The sequence below is a fragment of the Taurulus bubalis genome, assembly GCF_910589615.1.
Source record: "Taurulus bubalis genome assembly, chromosome: 19".
NCBI lineage: Eukaryota > Metazoa > Chordata > Actinopteri > Perciformes > Cottidae > Taurulus > Taurulus bubalis.
The window spans coordinates 12265306-12289014 of record NC_136607.1 but is presented as its reverse complement, the minus strand read 5'-3'; the positions used below and the strand labels follow the sequence as shown (position 1 = coordinate 12289014).

General features: G+C 41.8%; 1 protein-coding gene across 1 annotated transcript in view; it reads left to right on the top strand.

Moving 5' to 3' along the window:
• unc5cb (unc-5 netrin receptor Cb) overlaps positions 1–23709 on the top strand; it is a gene marked incomplete at both ends in the record, with an annotated part of 101388 nt that overhangs the window by 76119 nt on the left and 1560 nt on the right. Inside the window, 11 exons of the mRNA XM_079235552.1 lie at positions 4435–4615; positions 6271–6438; positions 6733–6897; positions 10763–10819; positions 13352–13543; positions 15378–15740; positions 17774–17861; positions 18013–18184; positions 21219–21452; positions 22131–22280; positions 22377–22541. Of these exons, the coding sequence (XP_079091678.1) occupies positions 4435–4615; positions 6271–6438; positions 6733–6897; positions 10763–10819; positions 13352–13543; positions 15378–15740; positions 17774–17861; positions 18013–18184; positions 21219–21452; positions 22131–22280; positions 22377–22541 (1935 nt within the window). The remainder of the gene's footprint in view (positions 1–4434; positions 4616–6270; positions 6439–6732; positions 6898–10762; positions 10820–13351; positions 13544–15377; positions 15741–17773; positions 17862–18012; positions 18185–21218; positions 21453–22130; positions 22281–22376; positions 22542–23709) is intronic.

Below are 23709 nucleotides of genomic sequence, written 5' to 3'. Positions count from 1 at the left end.
CACATTTCTGTGGAACGTTCTTTTCTCCCTGTTCTTCCCTTTCACGCCCCTCTCCACCCCCACACTCTGCCACACGTTCTATTTCTGACTCAACAGGGATGAGTAGTGAATGGTGTTGCCTTGCACTGGTTCTTATCAAGTGAGTGGATTGCATGCTGGTTCTTACCAAGTGAGTGGATTGTATACAGTGTGTTTAGTATTTTGGGTTAATTGGTGTTGTGCTGGCACGGGGCACAGAAACATCCCACTCCTTGGTTACAGACTGGTGTGCAGCCAGTTATGTTTGCGAGTGGGAGAAGAAGTGGCCGTGGAAGGATGCAGACGCTGACGATGTGTCCAAATTAACGTATTGAGGATGTGGACCACAATGGGGGCGTCCCTCAAAAGACCTGAACCTGCTTTATAGCCTACGGTTGCAAAGGGTCAGACAGACAGTAAAGTGATTTTTTTTTGCACAAAATTGTACTTTTTTTTAAGTGAACCTTTTGGAGGAAAGTAGTGCACATAAAAAAGAGCAATCCAGGCCTCATTGCATGTTTTGGTTAAAAGTATGCACATTTAGTTTAACTGTTACCACACTGTAAAGACACTGTTCCGTCTGAGCCAAATGACTACATTCTGATTATGTTGCTGGAGTGATTATGTTTTCAATATATTTTTAGATATTTCAGTTAACAAACAAATAGCCTTACGCAAAACACACAGTTTATATAACCTTTTGTTGTTTTTTTGCGAGCGAGCTGTTACCACATTTGATTGTTCTTTTTAGATCAGATTCAAATGTATTGTCATTGCACAGAGTACATGTACTGAGTCAGTATAGCATGTAAGCAGAGGTGCAAAAAACAATAAACTGCAGGGTAATATGCAGAATTATACTCTGAATGAACAGTAATATATAGAATGGAATAAATGGTAAAGGGGAAATATGAATATGTGATACAGTATGAGCAGTGTGAACAATACACCATTACAGTAGGCAGTGCAGGTATAAGTCTCTTTCATTACACACTCACTTAGTCATCACCTCTTCAAGACAAAGTCACCTCTTCGTAATCTTTTTCCTCCATTCGCTGTCTTTATTCTATCTTGTTCTCCTTGCCTCACTGATGACATGTCATACATTTTGGCACACTAACTGACCGTCCTCCTGCTCATCTCTCTCCTCTCCCCTATACCTGTCTTAATTTCTGGTCGTCTAGGTCTTCTCTAGGTTCAGGTCTCTCTCTCTCTCTCTCTCTCTCTCTCTCTCTCTCTCTCTCTCTCTCTCTCTCTCTCTCTCTCTTTCTCTCTCTCTGTCACTTGGCTGTCTCCAACCAGACAGGAGACTCTGTCTCCGTAAGACAGCTGACATGTGGCAATTTCCCTTCATTAATGACAGGAAATATGCCAATTACCTCTCCGGATGTTTCACTGCCAATCAGATGCTAACGAGCTGTGTGTGTGTGTGTGTGTGTGTGTGTGTGTGTGTGAGTGTGTGTGTGTGTGTGTGTGTGTGTGTGTGTGTGTGTGTGTCTCTGTGTGTCTCTGTGTGTGTCTGTGTGTGATTGATTGATTGAATCTGTTGGCATGCAATAAAGTTGGACAAATGCTATATGAGATGTAGTCTTCTGCAGAATTTTATTCATTTGAAATATTTTCTCAAGTGTGGTGTAGTTTGGCTTACCTTTTCATCTCAGGTTTTATTAATGAGTCCTAATTATAGTCGGTACAGAATAAACGATGGGTGAACTGTGGCTCACTTTTGCTCTCACACGCACGTTTCCACTTCTGACATAAGGTTCTTCCACTTTCTATTCCTCGTCACTCGGTCTCCCTCCCACCCCTCCATCTGCGCTTTTGTTACATTTTTAATTACCTTCTCATATCAAACTGCTATTGACATCTCAGTGCAGCACGTTTGGAGAGGCTGCCTCTGTGATTGGTGCAAAATTGGATAACTTTCTCTTTGTATCAGCTGTCCATAGCTATCTCGATTCGAAGAACAGACCTTTTGCTTACCAGCCCTGTGCTCTGCTCACACCGATGTGAGCTCTAAATAGCAACATATTTATGATGTCAACAAAACCGTTTCTCTTGTTTGCATCATTTTTATTTGTTTTGTTGGACTTTTCAACATGACACAGGGAACAAAGGATATAAAATGGAAATCAGATCCCTCTGAACTCTTTGTTCCCTAAACACAAGGGTTCTTCTTCCCTTTTCTCATGCTTGTCATTTTTGTCAGTGTCATTCAGTATCAAAATTAGTGGCAGTATTGGAAGAAAAAATACAACAATCTACATAACCCTTGTTCAATTAATACATTGATGCATTCACTATAATCCTTTTAGCCGCCCTGTTCATGAGTGGTAATAGTGTGTTATACTTCATTTATAATAATTGCAGGTTATTTACCTTATTTAAAATGTATGTTTTAAAATTACTTTTATAAAATGTATTTCATTGTTGAAACCTCTGGGAGGTTGAGTGTGTTATTTTTGTATTATTGTGCTCCAATCCTGAAAGTCAAGACAGCTGTCTAATTGCCACCTCAGCAGATGTCAAGGCACATTTGCAGTAAAATTAAAACAGAAGCCAACTTATTAGCAATATACTGAAATGCCTAAACATATACACCTATCACATATGGACAGGCGTTGCTGGAATAACCATTAAAAAGCTGTTTTTTTAAGTAAAAAACTAAGAATTGATATCGTCAACAGCTTGACAAGAACACATCTATTACCATAGATTCAATATTTTGTGTCTCATGTCTAAGTCCATACTGCAGTTCTTATTGATTTGTGTGATGATAAACTGCTTTCATTAAGCATCTAGTTGTGAATTTAATTAAATTAGTATCTGTTATAAATCCATGTTTTCTTTCCTGTACCATTATGTTGAGGAATTAAGATGATGTATAACATATACCTCCGACTAAGTGACCGATGTAATGCATACATCGCAACTTATATACGAAGTGCAGTATAACTGATGTTATATTGCACTTTATTTCATTGCGCTCTTGTGAGAGAGATTTAATTTCAGCTTGTGAAATGGCTCACAAGATGGCTTGTGAGGGAATCCAAGCCTGCCTTTCTCCATGAGATTGAGTCTGCTAATATATGTTGATGGAGGAAAACACTTATAAGCACCAAATCAGCAGAGAATATACATCACACTTACAGAGGTTTACTGTAAAGCTCTGCTGATATAAAGTATAAATATATTACTTGCTCGATATTAAGCGTCCAGTGTTCGGTCAGATGTAAGTTTGTCATGATGACAGCTGTTTTATGGGCTGCACAATGTGAGTGTTGTGTGCGTTCATGTGAAGGAGGGCTGGGTAAGCAGAGTTTGACGATGACATCAGTGTGTAATATTGAAAATATTTTCGTCCCAGCCTCTCCAATGTGTTCCCACTGGATAAGAGAGCAGGCCGCTGAGGTGTGATGCTGATGGCGTCTTTGATATCCGTCACTTCAAGGAAACACAGATACTAGTGAAGCTGGTGATGCATGTAACTCAATCAGCCCATCTCCTCTTTTGAGAAAGTTCTAACAATGCTGGTCTTACAACATTGCCCAATGTGTTATGTACATCCCTGCACCACAACATGCCATGTCTGTGTTTCTTAAGAAATCTAACAACAACAATAAGCCCGCACATCGCTTTGTCTTGGCAGCCCTTATATCAGGTTATTGTCCCACTTTTCTGAGATACTTTATCTCTCCTGAGAACAATCTTTTATAAACATCCTACTTATCTTTGCCTGTACTGCTCCTTAGCGTTTTATCTCTTATCAGGCCCCACTCCTCATAGGATATCACAATACACAGGAAGTTAGCTTTTTGCCAGGTCTCCCCATCGCTGGACAGCTCCTTTTGAAGAAAACCAGACAACCAGCAAATATTGTTGAATCAAAGTGGCTTCAGAGTGCGAGGCGGCACATGTTATTCTTTTTGAAACCTTTACACCTCTTGAAGAGAAAAGGGATATTGGTGATTTACTGCCGTATAAAGGCTCTAAATGGTCTACTGTTCTGTGATGTGCCAGGAGTTCAATATCCGTGTCATTTAGAGAAATGAAACTCATAAGGAAAGGTCAGAGAGACTCTCAGATTCAGGAATTTTCTCTACTGCCTGACAACCCTGCTGTTACTGTAGTGCTTTGTTCTAAGGGGAGAGTAAAAAGAGCTTGATAGCTCCTGACATTTTGTAGCCGGACCTCAGAGTAGTAAACAAGTGTGCTCTAATCCTCGCACTCACTGCTATTTGAGAGGTTAGTCGGAGATAAGAAAAACTATAGTTGTTTAAATACACACTTTGCTGTGATTTGTCCACAATTTAATGAGGTCAACCTGTCATACGTTCTCACAACGTCTGTTTAAAAGACTTTTCTGTTTCTCCGAACTCTTTGTCTTTAAAAGTTGTGCTCTCTTCTTCCTCCTAGGTGGAGTGGTTGAAGAATGAGGAAGTTATTGATCCTGCGGATGACAGAAACTTTTACATCACCATTGATCACAACCTGATCATCAAACAGGCCCGCCTCTCTGACACCGCCAACTACACTTGTGTCGCTAAGAACATCGTGGCCAAGAGACGCAGCACCACCGCCACGGTTATTGTCTACGGTAAGCGACCGCCATCTTGACACTGAACAACACAGTCAATGAGATCTAACAGTAGTCTTTCATCTTCTGACCGGCAATCACTCTTTCTCCTTATTGGCCACCTGAGGGACGAATAAAGTCAGACACTGGTGCAGAAGAAAAGTGTTGAATTCATATAAGAAGGCAACTCAACTAAAAAAAAACAGAATTCAAAGTGACACTCTGCATAAAGCAAAATCCCTCTCTCTTTCTCCCGGGGTGTGTAACAGTCGCTCATTTTGTTCATGCCGGAAGGTGTGCAAGGAATAGAAGATAAATGATTTTCTGAACTGTAAGCGAGGTGCTGATGTGGCTGAGCCATGCTTAAAGAGACCCCTGCTGTGGCTTCACACAGACTCACCCACTGTTTCCCCAACATCAGCTAACGTGACTGTTATTGCACAGTGCGGCTGTGAAGCTGAACAACGCCTGCTCGAGGCTGTGCATTTTCAGACTGAATAAAGTGGTATTGATGCGTGCATGTGGATGGATACGGACTCAAGACAAATGTGAACAGATGCTTGAAACTGATACTTTCACAAGGGTCAAGTTTAAAATCTATAATTCCCTCATCACTTTTCTCATTGTCTCATGAAAATTAGCTATTGGGGGTCAATGTCAGGGCGATAAAGAAACACAAATTGTAAATTCAAGAGAACCGATTTCAGGGACAAGGGTTGCTGTCTGCGCAAGGCTTTCCTGTCACTGGCGTTGAATAACTGCTTTGATGTCAGCTCATCCTTGAGAGAAAGTACAACGAACCACTGCGTCTGTTAGTGCTGGCCTTGCTTGTAATCCAAATTGGGTACTTGCACCTTTATGCACAGTGTGCTGTATGTGAAAGTACACATACAGCAGTTTGAGGAACCCAAAGCATAAGAGAGAGAGTTGTGTCTGATTTTAGAGATGGAAAAAGTGAGAACATGCAATATGTTTTTAGTCCTGTGGTTTGCAGCCCAACTCACGACAAGGACACTGGAAACAGGAGCACAAGCAATGGAGAGAAAGAAGGAGAGAAGAGATAGATCCATAATCCACGTAGGAAAGAAAGCAGACAATACAGAAATGTGGGGCTTTGGCAGTCTTCCCCTAGAGTCCAATATTTTGGGCTTCACTCATAAGCGTGTCACATTTGAAAGTCGGAGGCTCCGAGGGGCCCAGTTCCACCATCTCAAATGCCACGGACTTGTTCTCAGCCACAAGCCCTGGTGTCGCTCTGCACTGGATTTAGTCGCTGACAGAGATGGATGAGAGAGGGAAGAGAGGCATTAGGAGGACTCTGTGAATGGAAAATGCAGCTCTCTGACCAGGATTCACTAGCAAAGTAACAACCAGAGATATCAGGGTCAGAAACTCTATACATACTTCTATTATAATGGGCAATGACACATCATTTAAATTATAGATTGTTAGGTCACACTGAGGGCAAACCTAATTCAATTAAAATGTTTTTGTTTGCTGTTTTTCTGTGCTTTTACTGGAATTTTCTAATTTGTTTTTCTAGATTTAAAAAAAGTGTAAATTGTCTCTTATTTTGTGTTTTTGTATTGTAAAGCACCTTTTTAAATCTAAGGATGAGGTGAGAAGACGAGCAGTCTGAGTGAGGTTTCAACATGTTTTATTCCCATGCATACCAGTGAACGGTGGTTGGTCGACATGGACGGAGTGGTCAGTGTGTAACAGCCGCTGTGGCCGCGGCTACCAGAAACGCACACGCAGCTGTACCAACCCAGCTCCGCTCAACGGCGGCGCCATCTGCGAAGGGCAAGGCATTCAGAAGCTGCCGTGCAATCCTCTCTGCCCAGGTATGGCATCAAATTACAATAAACCCACTCAGTAGTGGGTGGAAAGGGTTTAGGTGCTCAAAAACGAAATACATCAAATATGATACAACTCTGTGTTTGCATATTTCGCTCTGTTTGTGCCTCCACCCTTACGTGTCTGTGTGTGTGTGTGTGTGTGTGTGTGTGTGTCTCTCCCACATATCTCGCTGTCTCAATCACGTACACATTCATCCACTCGTGCACTTGTTTGTCTTCACCTTCTCATTTGCCATTCCGTTCACTCTACCCCCGTCTGTCCCGTCTGTTGTATGGCAGTGGATGGCCTGTGGACAGAGTGGACTAAGTGGTCCACCTGTGGGACAGAGTGCACCCACTGGAGAAGGAGGGAATGCAGCGTTCCAGCACCCAAAAACGGGGGAAAGGACTGTGAGGGCATGGTGCTCCAGTCCAAGAACTGCACCGATGGGATGTGCATGCAGAGTGAGTACCCGACTAATCCTCTGCTGACCTGCCAACCAAAGAAATCTCTTCACCCTTTGACCATGAGTTTCCCTTTGCTCTGTCATTGACACGCTGTGTTTCACATGCCCACATAACACTCTCACCCTGTCTTCACTCACGCTGTTTCACTTCACTCATACATAAACAAAGAGACATACTAAAATGTTTTTCTCTGTGTCTTCTGCACTCAAGCTCTTTCTTTAGACATTCGTATAACACAAAAGCTGTTGTATAAAAGTGACATGAAAGAAAAAAACACAGCACGTCTTTTCTTGTGTCAGCTCTGCTTCTGATTTAAGTATGTTAAAAAAAAAAAGACTAGGCCACATGGGGAAGTGCTCTAAGTAATTATCCTTGTCACAGGCTAAGCATTTGGGAGTTATATTTAAAATAATAATCAGTGATTATATTGTAATTAGGTAAAGCGGGTCCTATCTACACGACTGCTTTGATTACTACCTTAATTTAAAAACTCTGGATTCCTTGGGTCCAATGAGAGGAAACACGTGGCCACAAAGTGGCCTGAGTGTAGACTCGCTGCTTTTCCTGCTGGCAATTATGTGTTGCAAAGTGAACTAGTATTGCAGACTACATAATGATCTTACAATGATTTCAAAGTGCACAAAAGTCTCAAGGATGCGACAGCATTTCTTTCTAACCAATCACAATCCTTCAACTGGTTTTTACTGTTTTGTTGTTAACAAAAATAAAAGGCCAAAGCCAGTTGGTGCCGCAGCCAGATATTTTTCTGCAGGCAAAAAAATTGTTCTCTGCTTCTCTTTCTTCCAGCAAGTTGAAAACAGCCACGCAGTTTAGTGGAGCCGGGCTCCCTCTCCTTTATAATACATTCACAGATTGGAGTCATGCTGCAATTGCTCTGATGCGTGTGTGTGTGTGTGTGTGTGTGTGTGTGTGTGTTTACTGCAGTGTTTAGCATCCTTGATACCTTAAACTTCATCTACTAAAATAGTCTTTGCCTTCGTTTCTGTGCCTGTAATAATAATAAGAGGAATTGGACGAGAAGGAGGGAGCTGGGAACACTGCACAGTAACTGAGTTAAATTCTGTGTCTGGTTTAATAAAAAAAATCCTCTCCAATAAACATCTTTGAAGGTGTTAGACCCCCACACACTGTCACAGATGCCTCCATTATGTGTATAACCTACTACAGATGGCGATTGTGACACTAATAATATAACAAAGGCTCTGCTGCTGCTGGATGTCTAGAAATTGATACAGCTGGCCGTCACCGTGTGCAGCTGATGTGAGACTTTGCAGCAATATCGGGTTGTTAACGGCTACCTGCAGCATGGTGTCGACATGATGTATAATAGGCTAAGATTGGCGGCCAATATGCATCTTCAGACGCAGATGGCTGATGGGTTTGCATGCGTCTGTCCAAAGTAAACACATACTGTACTGTATGGCCATATGTATGGAGGACCAACAGGAAACTGTGACTTCAGTGCTCAATTATTTCCTTTAAGTTAGCATCAGAGGAATGCATTAGCTGATTTTATAGCCAGGGTCCTATGTCTACAGTGTATAGAAAACATCAGGGAAAGAAATCTATAAAAACTCTTAAAAGTACTCTTATTTGTCTTATTCATCTTGTTTTATTTCTGTGACTCAGCCTATCACAGAAGCATTAGTTCTTGGTAGATTGATGGCCAGCTTGCAGAGAATATAAAGCTATAATGATATAGATTTAGGATCGTTTCAGGGATTGATTTTTTTGGAAGCTAAGAGGGTGAAGCCACTTATGTCAATGCTAATGACCATTTCCACTAGCATTTAGAAGAACGGCCCATTATCTAAAAGCTCACATTATGGCAAATATGATTGGGAATGGAAGTTGTGTGCAATCTGAACTCACCTCGGACTGCTGATCTGCTCCCTCTAGTGCAGGGCTGGGATCTGAGCAAACACATGTCTGTGGATTCCATTGCAGCTTGATCTTATTTTCTGTTGTTTGAATTTATTTAAATCATTTCAATTGCAATCCACTGCATGAATCTGGCAAAGGAATTTGATATATAACCAGAGCTGGAAATAGAACTTGAGACGCTCAGTCTCCATTGCTGCACAAAAACACAACTGACCTGAATCAAAAAGGAGAAAGCTGTATTATAATTTACTTTGCAGCTTGTTCATCACATTTAAACTGTCAGTGAGTTTGGGGTTTGGACTTAACAAAGTTATGTATCTACAGATTGCTCTAGAGAGGTTGCACTCTGCCTGTTCAGATAGAACTTCCCAACTCTTAACACAAGAGTGTAGTTTTCACAGTTCACTGAGGCTGACCTGTCGGAATCTCTTGTTTTGCGCTCCCTCTGTGGTCGGCCTTCCCTGATTCTCACTTTGGTAACCCTCCTCTCAGACATGACATTTCCTTGACATATTGATGTAGAGAAAGGGGAGTGCATACTGCAGCCAGGGCACATGCTTTATTGCTATCAAACACCAGAGACAGGGAAATCATCATTCTAAGGTTCACTTCAGCCATCCAAGAGCATGAGGTTATTTGCACTATAGTGGGTGAAAAGTTTTGATTAAGATAAAATAAGATATACCTTATTGTCCCGCAGGGAAATTTGTCTTGGGCTCCAAGCCACTGCATCACACAATACTATTATATATATATATATATATATATATATATATATATATATATATATATATATATATATATATATATATATATATGTGTGTGTCTTTGGAGTATAATCATGAATTTCAGTGAATGTAGATTCATAACCAAGAAGTAGTGCAACATCAGTTTCGCCACATGACAGTATTCTTCTCTGAGGATGAAAATCTGCCACATTCAAGGAAGTAATGGCTGAAACCCAGACAGTGATTTCCTGTACTACGAGTCCCCTCTTCCTCCCCAGCTCTATGTTGTCAGTAAGGAATAATCTTTGTCTCTCTGGGGCTCTGAGGTTTCCTTTGGAGGCCACCCACTGAAGCATGCTTTTACTCTCGCTATACTGTAGACTGACGGATGAATAGAAACTCTACAGGATGGGTTCAAATGGGCCATCAGTTAGACTGACCCTGACAGTCTTCCCCTCCCCCACTCTGGCCTGGCCTTCCTTTTGCCTGATTACATGAACACACCAGCTCCATCTATCAAGCCATTGATTTTCCTGTCGGTCCACTTGTCTGCCCGTGGCTCTCTCCAATAAGGACTTCATTGTTTGTATAGTTGTTTATGGATGTCCCAGGGAGGTTGAATATTATGTGCACTAGTGCCCTATCCCTGGCTGCCTCTCCTTCTTCCAAACAACAAAGCCAACCGAAAGCCAGGTTATGGCCCAAAAAACATCTATGTGGAAGATGTTACGTGCTTCTTCACCCTTTTTCCATTTCTTGCTTTTCTAACTCAAGCAATTCCTTTTATTTCTTGCACTAACCTCTCCATCCACCTTCCAGTGACATATGCAAGGCTGCTGGTTCTATTGACTCTGTTGGTGGAGCCCACACTTTATCAGTCCCTCCGTTCCCATCACCTGCCAGCATCAGTCCTGCTGCTGTAAGGCACTAAGCCCAGTTGATGGATCACACCGCTCCCTCACAGAACTCCGTGTTCCCCCCCGTTCCTCTCATCCATCTCTATACTCTGTACACAGATCTGGAGAGGAGGGGCCAAATCAAGAAAGATCGCTTCCCTGTATCATCACTCCTACTCATGAGTTTGTTGCTGTCTCATTTGTTGAGTTTGTTTTTCTGTTGGCTTAAATTTGATTTTCATCATCCCTCTCCCGCCATCTCCCCTCCCACCCTCCCCCCATCCCTACCTTCCCTGCTCTTTCTCCTACCCACAATGTCTACCTCTCTTTAAGGTTCCTTTTATCAGAAGTCCTCTGAGGCAAAAGGCCAGATTGATTTTGGAAATCCATGTGAGTTATTGTTTTTTTTTATCATTTATTTCTTTTGACTTTATTTCTACATTCATTGTCATGTCCGTCTCTAATCTTCATTGAAATGTTTTCCAAGAAGTTTACAGTCAGTCATAGTCCCAGTTTAGAAAACATTTCTTATATTGCAAACAGCAACTGTTTTTTTCCCCATTAACGTTAAAGAAAAACAATACAGCAAATGTTTGCCATTGTCCTTTTATGTCCATCTCTGTTTCATTGCTGCTATTCTGTTTGTTTTGTTATTTGCACCTCAGGGCATATCCTTTTTTACTTTCCACTCTGCCCACTCTCATGATGCATCTCTGCTAGACAGCTATGTGTTTACCAACTATTGTCCAACTCAGAGCTGACAATGCCCTTTACCCTCTTGCTCCTCAAGAACTTCAGCCAGTTACTTTATTGCCTCGTCGGGAGCTCAGGCGCTGATTCTGGCAAATAATTTAACCCACAGTGTCTTTCTGAGTGTATATATCTAATATTGCTCTATCTCTGTATTCTACCCTCCCTCTGTAAATCGCTGCGTTCTCCTAGAGAATGAAGTGTTCAATAATCCCTTTCATTTCCATTTCTTGTACTTTTCCCTCTCCGACAATGGCTCATGTTCAAAGGGATGTATTAATCTAAGTGATACATTTTAATGCGTACACTGAGCAGGTTGCTGCCTTTATCATCAAAGCGTGGATGGGAGATTGTTCGACTGAGGGGATATATGTTAAATAACTGCAGGGAAGCTTGGCAGAAGAAGCACAGTGAAATTACATTTTCAGACTTTCATCATTGGCTCCCTGCTCTGTTTTCTGTTCGTGTCTGTGCTAGAAGAAGGATTAGAGGCCTTAACATATATGGGGATATATCTTGACACTCTCCTTTAATGTGATGTCTCAGTTAAGGTTGCATAAAGAGAGTGAGGCCACACACATCCTTCCTGTGGACCAAGAGAAATGAAGTCTTTCAGCCTCTTTAATTGTGGCCATTCAATATATCTTAACTGAAAGAAACTATCTACTTTTTTTCTTATTCACTGTGTTAATAGCCAGCGAAATAAACATCAAGTCATAACTAGAGAAAATGAAGCCTTGCACGTTTTCTCTTGGAGACCAGGGTTGTTCTAAAAAGCACAACGTATGGCTTTAGATTGTCGAAAAAACTCTCCCTTCTCTTGTTTTTCTCCTCCTTTCCTCCTTTGTACAAGAGAACACTGGAGACACAGATTGAGTGCCATCTGTATCCTGAGACACATGAGGCTAATTTACACAAATGCTCAGCATCATGCATGTCCAGAAAGTGGGATGTATGGTTGATGCTGCCATCTGCTGGTGCAGATTCCATCTATTTGCATACTCAAATGATCTAAAAAAAACAAAACAAGACATTTCTATCTGATCGAATAACTAGATTCTTTCATGAATAAGAATGTGTCTTTATACGTTGTTCTTTGCCTTTTAGCAGAGCCCCCTGACATCTATAGTGTGTATACATGGGTTGAGCAATGCACACATACAGGCTCACACATGCCTTCAGGCATATCGCTACCTCTAAAGAAGAGTTTCTCCCCGTTTGTCAACATGGTGACATTGAAGAACATTCTTTCCCCGAACACTACAGAGAGTTCAGACTGTCAGTAGGCATCCATTAGAAGGTCTGATCGGTAATGAGTGCCTGTCTGAGTCTGAGTTTCCAAGAGCCACCATATCCATGCCAGGCCCACTAATCACAGAGGTTACTCCAGCTGGAAAGTGGACAGAAAGACTCTGGGAGGGAGACAGAGATGAAAGACAATTTGAGAAATGCAAGCTATGTCTAGATCGTATCTTCAGTGTGTAGAGACTGAGGCAGACTCTGAACTCCAACACACATTACGGTAATTTGAAGATGAAAACATCTATATCTCCGTCTTCAGAACTTTTGATCTCGCTTCTGAGTCTGCTTGTTAGGACAGTGTGTCATTGGGTTGCACTGGCGAGCCTTCCTTATTAATTGCGTCGTTGTGCACAGAGTTCATCATCATTATCTCTATTTTCTTCTTTCTAGTTATCTGTATGATGTATGGTGTTCAGGCCTAACATACAACACATTATGACTCTGGCATATGTTGAGCAGCTATCTTTGTGAGAGCTATTTATGTGCCCTTTAGTGGATAGACAAAATAAATGGAAATTTAGATGACCAAGCTGAGAGGAGAAAAATACCAAGTTGTGTGTGACTATCTAGTACATGCATCATTATCTCTTTTTACATTTGACAATTAAGAGCATCCTTTATTATAACAGCCAGAATATTTGTCACAGCAAACTAGCATTAACCACAGTAAAATAGAAAAAGACAGGAGAACTGTATGCATTTATTTCCCAGTAGATGGTTGTTAATATCCGGCTAAATCTTGGACCAGGATATTAGTCTGCTGATAATGGCTTCATCACAACCCCTTGCATATTGAGAAAGAAAGCTGTTGATGTGAACTCATGAGATCTTAAAAGACTGTCTTTTGTCTCTCTCCCTCTCCTCCTCCAGTGGCCCCCAGTACAGATGACGTCGCTCTGTATGTGGGTATTGTCATCGCGGTGATCATGTGCCTGGTTATCTCGGTCGTCGTGGCGCTCTTCATCTACAGGAAGAACCACCGTGAGTTCGACTCTGACATCATTGATTCCTCCGCCCTCAACGGAGGTTTCCAGCCAGTCAGCATCAAGACCGCCCGCAAAGGTGGGGTGCAGATTGAAATATGTTTATTATTGTGTGTGTTCGCCTGCATGTATTAGTGCTTTATGTCTTGTTTTTACACACATGCATGATTTTCTTTATATCATATGTGAGTGAGATAGTGAACATTAGATGGCATTTTTCTTTTGAATTTTTCTGATACTTATAATAATACAATAATATCCTAATACAGATACCAAAATGTTAGCAAAGGTATGAGTTAAATCAATATATATCTGATTGAAGCATAAGTAAACAAGAAAAACAAATCTGACAGTGCTTTCGGTCGTAGCTTTTGGTGCTGACGGTTTCCGATGCTCCGTGTTGTTAGAGACACATTTCAGTTCGTTTCAACAAACCGATGATTGCATAACTGTAATGATGGGTTGCATTGGAAATCACTTCCAATAGCAACCCAAAGCATCCACCTGGTGAGATAAGTTGCTCCGGCGCCACATGCGTGTTAGTGATGATGTGAATGTAAATGTGCCCTTTTGATTGGAGATGAGCAGGGAGCCTGTGAGAGGAATATAGGCAGCATGTTTTTGCGGGCGAGGTGATGAAACTATTAAAATGCTCGTCGCTGTGATGATAGACCGAACTATGCCCCTTCATTAAGGCATAATAAGGCCAGCCTGCATGTCGCATATTAAACTCTAATTAGATTTGGGCTGGTGGCGCATGACTTAAAAAAAATACGATGCAGAGTTGAGGACAGGTGGCAGTGAGCTGGGCAATAAGACAGCAGGGCAACAGACAGATCAGAGGGATTGTGTTGTACATGTACAAGTCAGTCTGAGGTTTAAGGAACCAGAAAAAGAAAAGCTGTAAAATAATAGACAGGAAAAGAAGGTTTGGGTATTTAAAACCAAAGTCTTTGCTTTTAGCAAAGACATGTTAATTAATCACATTTTCCTTTGATTAAATATAAGAATGTTTGTGAAAGAAAAATGTGTTTACAAATATACTTCACGACTATATTGATAGCCTCTGGCAGTCCAAATCAGTAGATGTCTGAACCCGATGACCGCAGACGGGATCTGATGGTGGTAGATAAACAAATCAACACCAGTCTGTATGTCTGGACTGACTGTCAATGTCAGCATAATAATATTAGGTTATTTATTTTGAGCCATTACTTAACTAGTGTGGAACTCTACTTACTTCTTACTTATTAAAAAAATAAAAACTGTCTTGAGACATAATGAGAATACTGCAATAATTATGACCACACCAAAACTACTATTCAGTTAATGTTTTATACAGCATTTATAATGATGACACAAACATGAATACAACTACAACTATTGTACTACCACACAAAATGGAAATAAGAATAAGCATAAATCTTTATTTTACCCATCTCTTGTTTAATTAGAACACTTTGTGACCTACATTGACATCTTCACCATGCAGAAACTTGGTGGTGTTGGAAAGCAGAGCGGGGTCAGAGGTAGTGCAAAAGCTGGAGGACAGAACGCTCCCACTACCATCGCTCCACCCACTCAGCACAACTATTACACATTAATCCTTGTACCTATTGGGTAAACTGAGCGTTAGTGATGCCATCTGTTACTCGTGAATCACAGCTGTGCCTATAACTTCTCTGACTGAGTAATGCTTCTTAGTGGTGAAGTGGACCTCCCTAATGAGTGAAGAAATAAATAAGTAAAGTCAGGCAGGAGTCTTGCTGATTGCCGCCAACACTTCAGTTCCTCGCGGCTATTTTGGTTTTAAGTTGGTTTCCTACCAGTTGGAAAGAGTATGCGATGACACACAAAACTTCTCTCAAGACTTTTACTCTCCGTGACTGATGTCACTTTCTTTTCTTTTCCAGCTGATCTCCTCACATCACCCCCTGACCTGACCTCAGCGGCCGCCATGTACCGCGGCCCTGTCTACGCCCTCCATGATGTGGCTGACAAAATCCCCATGACTAATTCTCCTCTGCTGGACCCTCTTCCCAACCTGAAGATTAAGGTGTACAACTCCTCTGGCTTAGTTACCCCACAAGATGACCTGGGAGGGGAATTTTCCTCTAAACTGTCGCCTAAGCTACCGCACTGCCTCCTGGACAACAATGATTGCACGATGGGCCGTCGCACACAGACCCAGACGCTGCTCCGCACTCGGGATCCATCCTGCACCGCGCTGGGCTCCTTCAGCTCCCAGGGAGGCCACCTCATTGTGCCCAACTCAGGTACTGTACCAGACAATGAGAGGACGTGTGTTCACGTTTGTGTGTTTTCATCTGTGATTCATTGAATATTAATTTGTTCAACCAGGCAAAAGTTGTTGCGTATTTAAAAATATGCAGAGATAAGCATCGTGTAAGAAAGGAATAAATGAGCTTTCATTTGTGAAAGCGGGATCAACAAGTTCCAGCAAATTCATAGTTCATCTTAAAACTGTCTTTTGTCTGTGTTGATTGGAGCGGAATACTTTCAGGTGCATTTAGTAAAATGGTGTATGTGAGAGCATTTGAATATCTGTGGGTGTGCACATATTTTCATACTGGTTGGGTTTAAGTCCGATGTGACACACAAATCCTTTCCTCCTCCCCCTCCCCCACTTTTTAGATACGGATTAAACACACCAGATATGAAGTGTTAATTAGTGTTTGGAGAGGCTGGCAGGCATATTTTGTTACCATCAGACAGTCAGGCTAGGTGTTTCTCCCTGGTTTCAGTCTATATGCTAAGATAAGATAGCTGCCTGCTAGCTGTGGCTTTATATTTAGCGGACAGATGAGAGTGGGATTGATCTTTTCATCAAGTCTCTGAAGAAAGCAAATAATCACATTTCTCAATACACATGCTGAAATGTGCCCAAACTAACAATGAGTACTGGTATGATTGTTTCTACCTTTAGAAATACAGTACAAATTATGTTCCAGATGTATGAGATGTGAGCCATCACTTTACCACCTTTACCAGGATCAAGGTCACGTCACACAGATGTGACCATAAAATACTAAGCCAAACCATATGCAACCTATCAGTGTGTTGACTGCACACAGTGTGACGAGGGTTGATGGATACTTTAGGTGTGTGCACTGCAGTACTGACCTTAGAGGCATACTGTTTCAGGCAGCTTATATTAGCCATGCTGTCCTCACTTCAAACACATGTGGGCTGTCTGCAACTTGCCAGAGATGCATGTTGACAGTCAAAGACAAACTAGCAGAGACATTGAAGGATACACCGACTCCTCAAGTTTCTTAACTTTTCCTTTTTTTGCGTTTTGATTCCTGTAAAAATGTTCTGAGCTCCTAGTTGTGCTCAGCCACCTCATCATGTTACATAGGCAGAGGGAGAGGGAAATAACACATTTGATATTTGATCTGTTCGTGAGTCTGGGTAATGAAATATTTTGTGGCACCGTCAGTGTGGCTGTTTGGTATTTTGCATCTTAAAATGCATTTCCTATCTCTTTTGAAGCTTTGCTGTGAGGGAGAGTGGCAGTGTGTGAGACGTCCCCGTGGCAGAGTTGTGATTGCCTTGCTAGCTAGCAAGAGGAGCTGTCTGTCACCTTTTGAAAAGTTCAGTACAAGGACATGGGAAATCAATGAGCTATCTGATAAACCCCTCCAGAGAGTGTGTGTGTGTGTGTGTGTGTGTGTGTGTGTGTGTGTGTGTGTGTGTGTGTGTGTGTGTGTGTGTGTGTGTGTGTGTGTGCTCTAAAAAAGACATTGGACAGAACATCATATCAAATCAATCTGAAAGGGGAAAATGTAAATCATGCTGTCTGCAGCATTATGAGAACGCTATAAAGAGCAGAGAGATCATTGATTTTAGAAATAAAATGTCACACCATTTCCCGGTGCCATAGGAGAAGGCAATACACTGCCATAGTTTTTATAAGTGGGGCTGAGGGGAATTGTGATTATTACTCTATTTCTGTTATTAAAATAATAATCCCAATAGTATCCCAATAGTATAGCCATTATAAGTAGTTGGTTTATATGTATTTGTCCATTTTGTTTGTTAAGTTAGAGTGTTACGGACCTTTGTTTCACTGTGTAAATATACATATGCAATACTAATTTGTACGTCTTTATGCTGGTCTGATCTGTCTGTGCTCTCACTGACTTTACGCTTCACAGAAGAAACCTATTAAACACATTCTTGACATCGGCATTGGCAGCAAAAAACGTTGTAAAGACTCTGATCTACCTGACAACTCACAACTCTTATGTGTGCCTTTTTGTTTGTCTGTATTTGTGCTCCCCAGGCGTGAGTCTGCTTATTCCAGCAGGGGCCATTCCTCAGGGCAGAGTGTATGAGATGTATGTGACGGTTCAGAGGAAGGACAACATGAGGTACGCAGTGCCGCCAGCCCCAGAGCTGTGTTTACCCCTGTCAAGTCCACCATGTCACACAAACACTGAATCTGCTGTCACATTGCCACTAAACAGCATTTGTGTGCACCTGTGTGTGTGTGTGTGTGTGTTATTCTCTGTGCACCTCCAGGCCCGCGGTGGAAGATGGCCAAACGGTGCTGAGCCCTGTGGTGAGCTGTGGGCCCCCCGGGGCCTTGTTGACTCGGCCCCTCATCATCACCATGCACCACTGTGCCGTGTTTGACGGCCAACAGGATTGGCTGATCCAGCTCAAGAGCCAGTCACAGCAGAGCCACTGGGAGGTGAGATGAGGAATGAAAACGGTGTAGCAGACTCGTTTGTCTATCCCTACAGTCCAAGTTTGAAAATGTGCTTTTGGCAGCCATGTGAAGTATTACATTCATATGATATGTTTGCCAACTAAAATAAGATTCACAGATGTGATTTATTCACATCCACACTGCATGTGGTTGGTTGAAAACTCTACCGGCGAAGAACAAAGGGAAAGGAATCGGGAAAAACAAAATAGCGTCATGGCAATAGTACCATAGGTAGCATGGAGAAGGTGAAGTGGATCCACTTCCCCTGCTTTGTTTTGCAGCTCGGAGCGAACCCATGTTACAACCAGATGCTGAAATAGAAAAGCTCTGATAGCATTTTCCCCAGACTGTTTTCTTTGACCTTTTATGAATGACTATTTGTGTGCGCTGTGTGAAAAAACACCTGTGTGCTGTGTTTTTTCACACAGCGCACACAAATAGTAGCGCACACGTTTTTGGAAGCCCTATACCTGTAGGCTCCATCATTAGCAGTGCTGATGATGATAAGTTGGGTTGCTGAGGGCAGCAGTGTGAATGTGTTCTGCCTATCCCCTCTCTCCTACTCTTATTCACTTTCTCTGTCTGTCAAACACACACACACATACACACACATACAGACACACAAAACGTACACTTACCACAAACGGATCATTTGTAGAAAAACTATGCGTTCAACCTCTTTACATAAACTGCCTCCCTCTTCCCTCTCCACAAAAATGAGTAGTGCACCTCAGATGATACGAAAGATCTCAGTTAAGACCGTTATTAGCATAATTTTTTGTACCTGCCAAGAGAGCCTTTCTGAGTAAGCTCTCCTTCCATGTGGTTTTTAATGAACTCTGGCAAGAGTGTGCTGAAACATTTTTAAAGTGGAAGATGCTCGTGTAAAAACCACCCATAGGCTAATGAGTTGTGTAACAGCAGGGCCCAACACGAGCAAAATGAAAAGCAGGAGAAAGAACACCAAACGTTTCCTTTTCTTCCGAATTTGGATTTTAGTCTATCAACCTTGATTAGGGCCCAAATCAATAATACATACATTTGAAGAGAGGACTACTCTTAGGGGAGGGTAAATGTTGAAGCATGCTGTAAAGGCCAGTAACATTTTGAAAATCCAACTACTTAGCACCATCCTATATCTAATATATATCTGTCAGCTCATTGAGTCGTGGCTTGAATACAATCACGTTCAGGACGGCACAATCACCACTGCTGATGTGATGATACGACTTATGAAGCAGAGAAATACTGTCAGACGGCCCCACACGCCTCTGTGACATTGATGAATCACTCAGAGGCAGCCAATAAAGCTCAGTGTAACTGAGTATTTATAAGGAGGAAGAATATTGATCAAGAGCAACACAAAGTGTCTGAGCTTGTGTTTGTATACAGTCTGATGAAATCTGGAAGTAACCAATTATCAGACTAGCTCCTGTTTATATAAAAATGTGCTCATACCTCAAACTAATTCTGGAGTTTGGACGATCCAATGACGTGTCGGGTCATTGAAAATATTGGGAAGGACATTTATCCATAATTCATATATTGGAGAGGATATGTTCCCCTGTGGTAATTACACACTTGCTATTGATTATATATAGCTGACCTGTCAGGAAGGCAGATGGTAATATCCAATATATATATGCACACCATCCCTGTCAAAACACACGCACAGCCTCATTGAGGGAACATGGTGTTGTGATGATGATGATGGTGATGATGATGAAGACAGCAGGTCACATCATGAGGAACATGTGGGGCTTTCTGCTTCAGTAACTCTCCTACAAAGATTCATCCTCCCACGCCTCTAAGAAAAAAAAAATCTCTGCTGCTGATGAATGCAGTCACAAATTTGTGAATAATTTATGCTGTGTGAATGTGTGTGTGTGTGTGTGTGTGTGTGTGTGTGTGTGTGTGTGTGTGTTTCATGTTTGTGCCTGCACACATATGTATGAAGCAAAATCCTACTTTTCCACTGTGTGTTCTAATTATCCCCCAATAAGGAGCCCCAGTGCCATCCCTCAGGAGCAGTTAAAGAGTCTAATGATCAGCCGTAATGCTGCTGTTAAACGGCCTAGCTCACAATAAAATACTGTAATTCCTCTTCTGTCTCTCATAATAGGCTGAGTTAAAGCCAGTGTGCTGCTCACAGGAGTGCTTGGATTAGAGAGAGAGAGAAGGCAAGATCAGGAGAGATCAAGAGACGTTCTTATTGGAAAATAAATATGTCCTGGCATTACTGCCATTACAGGGGTCAACTACAAATAGTGCATAAAAACAGTCTTCTATTACCTCAATACACAATTACATGATACATAATACACACTTGTTAAGTGTAATATTTTAAGGTCACAGCTTCTGTAAAAAGCCGTGACCCCCAATTGTACTCTCTCCCTTAAATTTAAATTTAAACTCAGTTTCAATCAACCAATGTGTGCCCACAACTGTAATTAAAAATTCCCTTCCCAAAAGTCACATTGTCATTTCATCTGTTAGCTATACTACTAACTTGGCCAATCCGAGTAAATATTGGTATACTGGCTATGTTTTACAAACATGGAGGGGATAGTTCAAATGACTCTGACCAAGTAAAACAATAAATTGAGCTAAACTTGCTGTGACTGATTTTCTCCATAGAAAATTTATTTTATAGTGCTTAAGATTGAATAGTGTCATTTATAGGAATGGAAAGAAATCATTTAATTATGTTTAGAAGAACATGAATTTGATAATGTGTCTTGGAGAAAGCAACAGTAAACATTTTTCTCTGATATTAATGGGTATACTTGCCAACAAATTAAAACACGAGGAGACCAGAGCCAGAGTGACAGCACTATAAATGCTTTTAATTATGTCTTCTTTTGTTCTCATCTTTTCCCTCTATATATACATGTGTTTTTTCCAACTACCAATTGTAACACAATGATGATACCTAGACTATTTATATTATTCATTTTTTTTAGCTTATTATCTCCCACACTTGTGTCACCTTTTCGGTCTTCCTGTCCACATGTAGGACGTGGTGGTGGTAGGAGAGGAAAACTTCACCACGCCGTGTTATATCCAAATGGATGATGAGTCCTGCCACATCCTGACAGAGACTCTGGGTACCTCCTGCCTAGTGGGCCAATCTCTCAGCGCTGCAACCACCAAGCGCCTCAAACTAGCCATCTTCGGCCCTGTCACCTGCCCGGCCATGGAATATCACATCAGAGTCTACTGCCTGGACGACACACAGGACTCGCTCAAGGTAAATATACAGCAGGTTGCATGCGTGGGACCGTACTTTTGTCTCTGTGTTTTACAAAAAGGTTATGCAGCAAAAATGAAATGTGTTTGTGAGCATTATTGATGTTTGTGAGTGTGTCATTTTGACTGACTTGTTAATGTGTATGTGTAGGCATAGCCAGTAGATGAGCTTTGGGAGGCAGAATGAGAAATCTTTGTGTTGGTGTGTCATAACAAGGGGAGACACGCGCTTGCATTTGTAAGAAAGATGTAGCTGCTGCGCCAACACTAAATAAGCCACCTTTATCCCTCTATTCTACTATTGTCTCCCTCTGTTTAATACCTCCATCTACCTACATGGAGGAAAGATAAGGACAGATTATTCTACTGAGCTGGGATATTAAACACGGTTATTAAGTTTGGGAATGGGTAATGAGAAGTGATAGAGATCCTGCTGCAAAGGCATTGAAGTTTGTTTCAGATGGCTGGTCCAGATTCAGGTTCTTAAAGCCCAGAGGGACACTGATGAATATACTATAAAAAAACATTTCATTGTTAGATTAACATGAGACCATTTGCAAGAAACTGCTGTAGCAAAATACAACTGTACAGCTGCACAATAGTAGGCTCATTTGTGGCAAGGTCAGTATACTTGGTTTGAAAACTAAACAAGTGTGTGTTTGTGTGTTTGTGTGTTCAGGAAGTCTTACAGATGGAGAAGCAAATGGGTGGGAAGTTGTTGGATGAACCAAAGACTCTCAACTTTAAAGACAGCACCCACAACCTGAGACTTTCCATTCACGATGTCCCCCACACGTTGTGGAAAAGCAAACTACTCGCCAAGTACCAGGTAAACTGCTCGTACACCTTTTCAGAAAGACGACAATTCTTTTCATATGCTCGCTGACAGCTGAGTAAATCTTCGTCTCTCTGCACCTCTCTGCAGGAGCTTTCCTTTCAGCAAGTGTGGTGCGGCTCACAGAGAAACCTCCACTGTTGCTTTACGCTGGAGCGCTTCTGTTCCAGCACTGTGGACCTGGCCTGTAAGATATGTGTGCGCCAGGTGGAGGGAGAAGGACAGATTTTTCAGCTGGACACTACACTGTCAGAGGTAGGGCTTGTACTTGCATACATTCTCCTTTCAAGTGTAAAACTATTGTGCTGTCAACCTTCCTGCCTGTCCTTGACTGTGTTGTCATGCTGCCGCTGCACTTGAGCTGGTAAACCCTGTGCATCAAAGTGGATTGTGCTTTATCATAAATGACAAATGTAATACTGTAGCTGGACCACCTTAAAGGTGAGAAGAAATATCAATTGTATGCCATTCATTGATAAAGCTGTGACTACATCTAGTAACTGCAGTCACAATCAGGTAACTCACCCTTATACTGTGGATGTACCTCATGTATGGACTTATGTTGGCAGAACTGGTTTTCATATACGGGGGCAGAAGGAAAATGTATTTTTGAAACCTAAAGGACAACATAATCAATATCCATTACATGCAGACCATATGATGAATATTTTCACCACTTTACCCTGTCGTCAGATATCCCTTTCCAATGGGGAACTGTCAACAACAGGACAGATAAGTTTCACCCTCAGTTCAGTTCCTCGTCAGAAAATATTCTAAATATAGCGGACACTCAAACTGCCCCCATTCACAGCAGCACATTGCTTTGCTCCTATCTGCTTCTCCAAATTGTTGGCGTGCTGACCATCATCTAGTGGAGGTTACACACTGACCTCATACGACCAAAACACCTGAACTATCCCTTTAATCTCAATGAATGAAAAATAAATAAAATGCAGCCTAAACTATTGCGTAAAAGAGTGATTCTCCTAGATATGAGCCATGCGGCCCCAAAAAATATTTTAAAATGTTTGTTTTAATAATGTAGGGTATGTCTTCCTCCATCACATTGCTTTCCTTCTCTCTTTGCTGTGAGAAATACTCTCTCCCATGACCTTTCACCTCTTTTTGCAATGTTCACAAAAAGACAGAGGGGTGGAAGACGGGAGGGAGTCTCAACCATCCGGCCTTCATATAGTCCTGACAGGCCGATGTAGAGCAGAGGGGGAATAATCGCCCTCCAGTCGTGCTGCACTTGTTTCACAAAGGCCATCTGGCCAGGAGGATAGAGCTTGAGGGATGGCGGAGCACTCTGGCTTTGTGCTCAGTAATGAGATGAATTACAGGACATGCAGTCCAGAGCCGCCTGACCTTGCTTCATTTGTCTCTGGGTCTTGCTCTGGTTTCTGGAGCACTTACTCCTCCA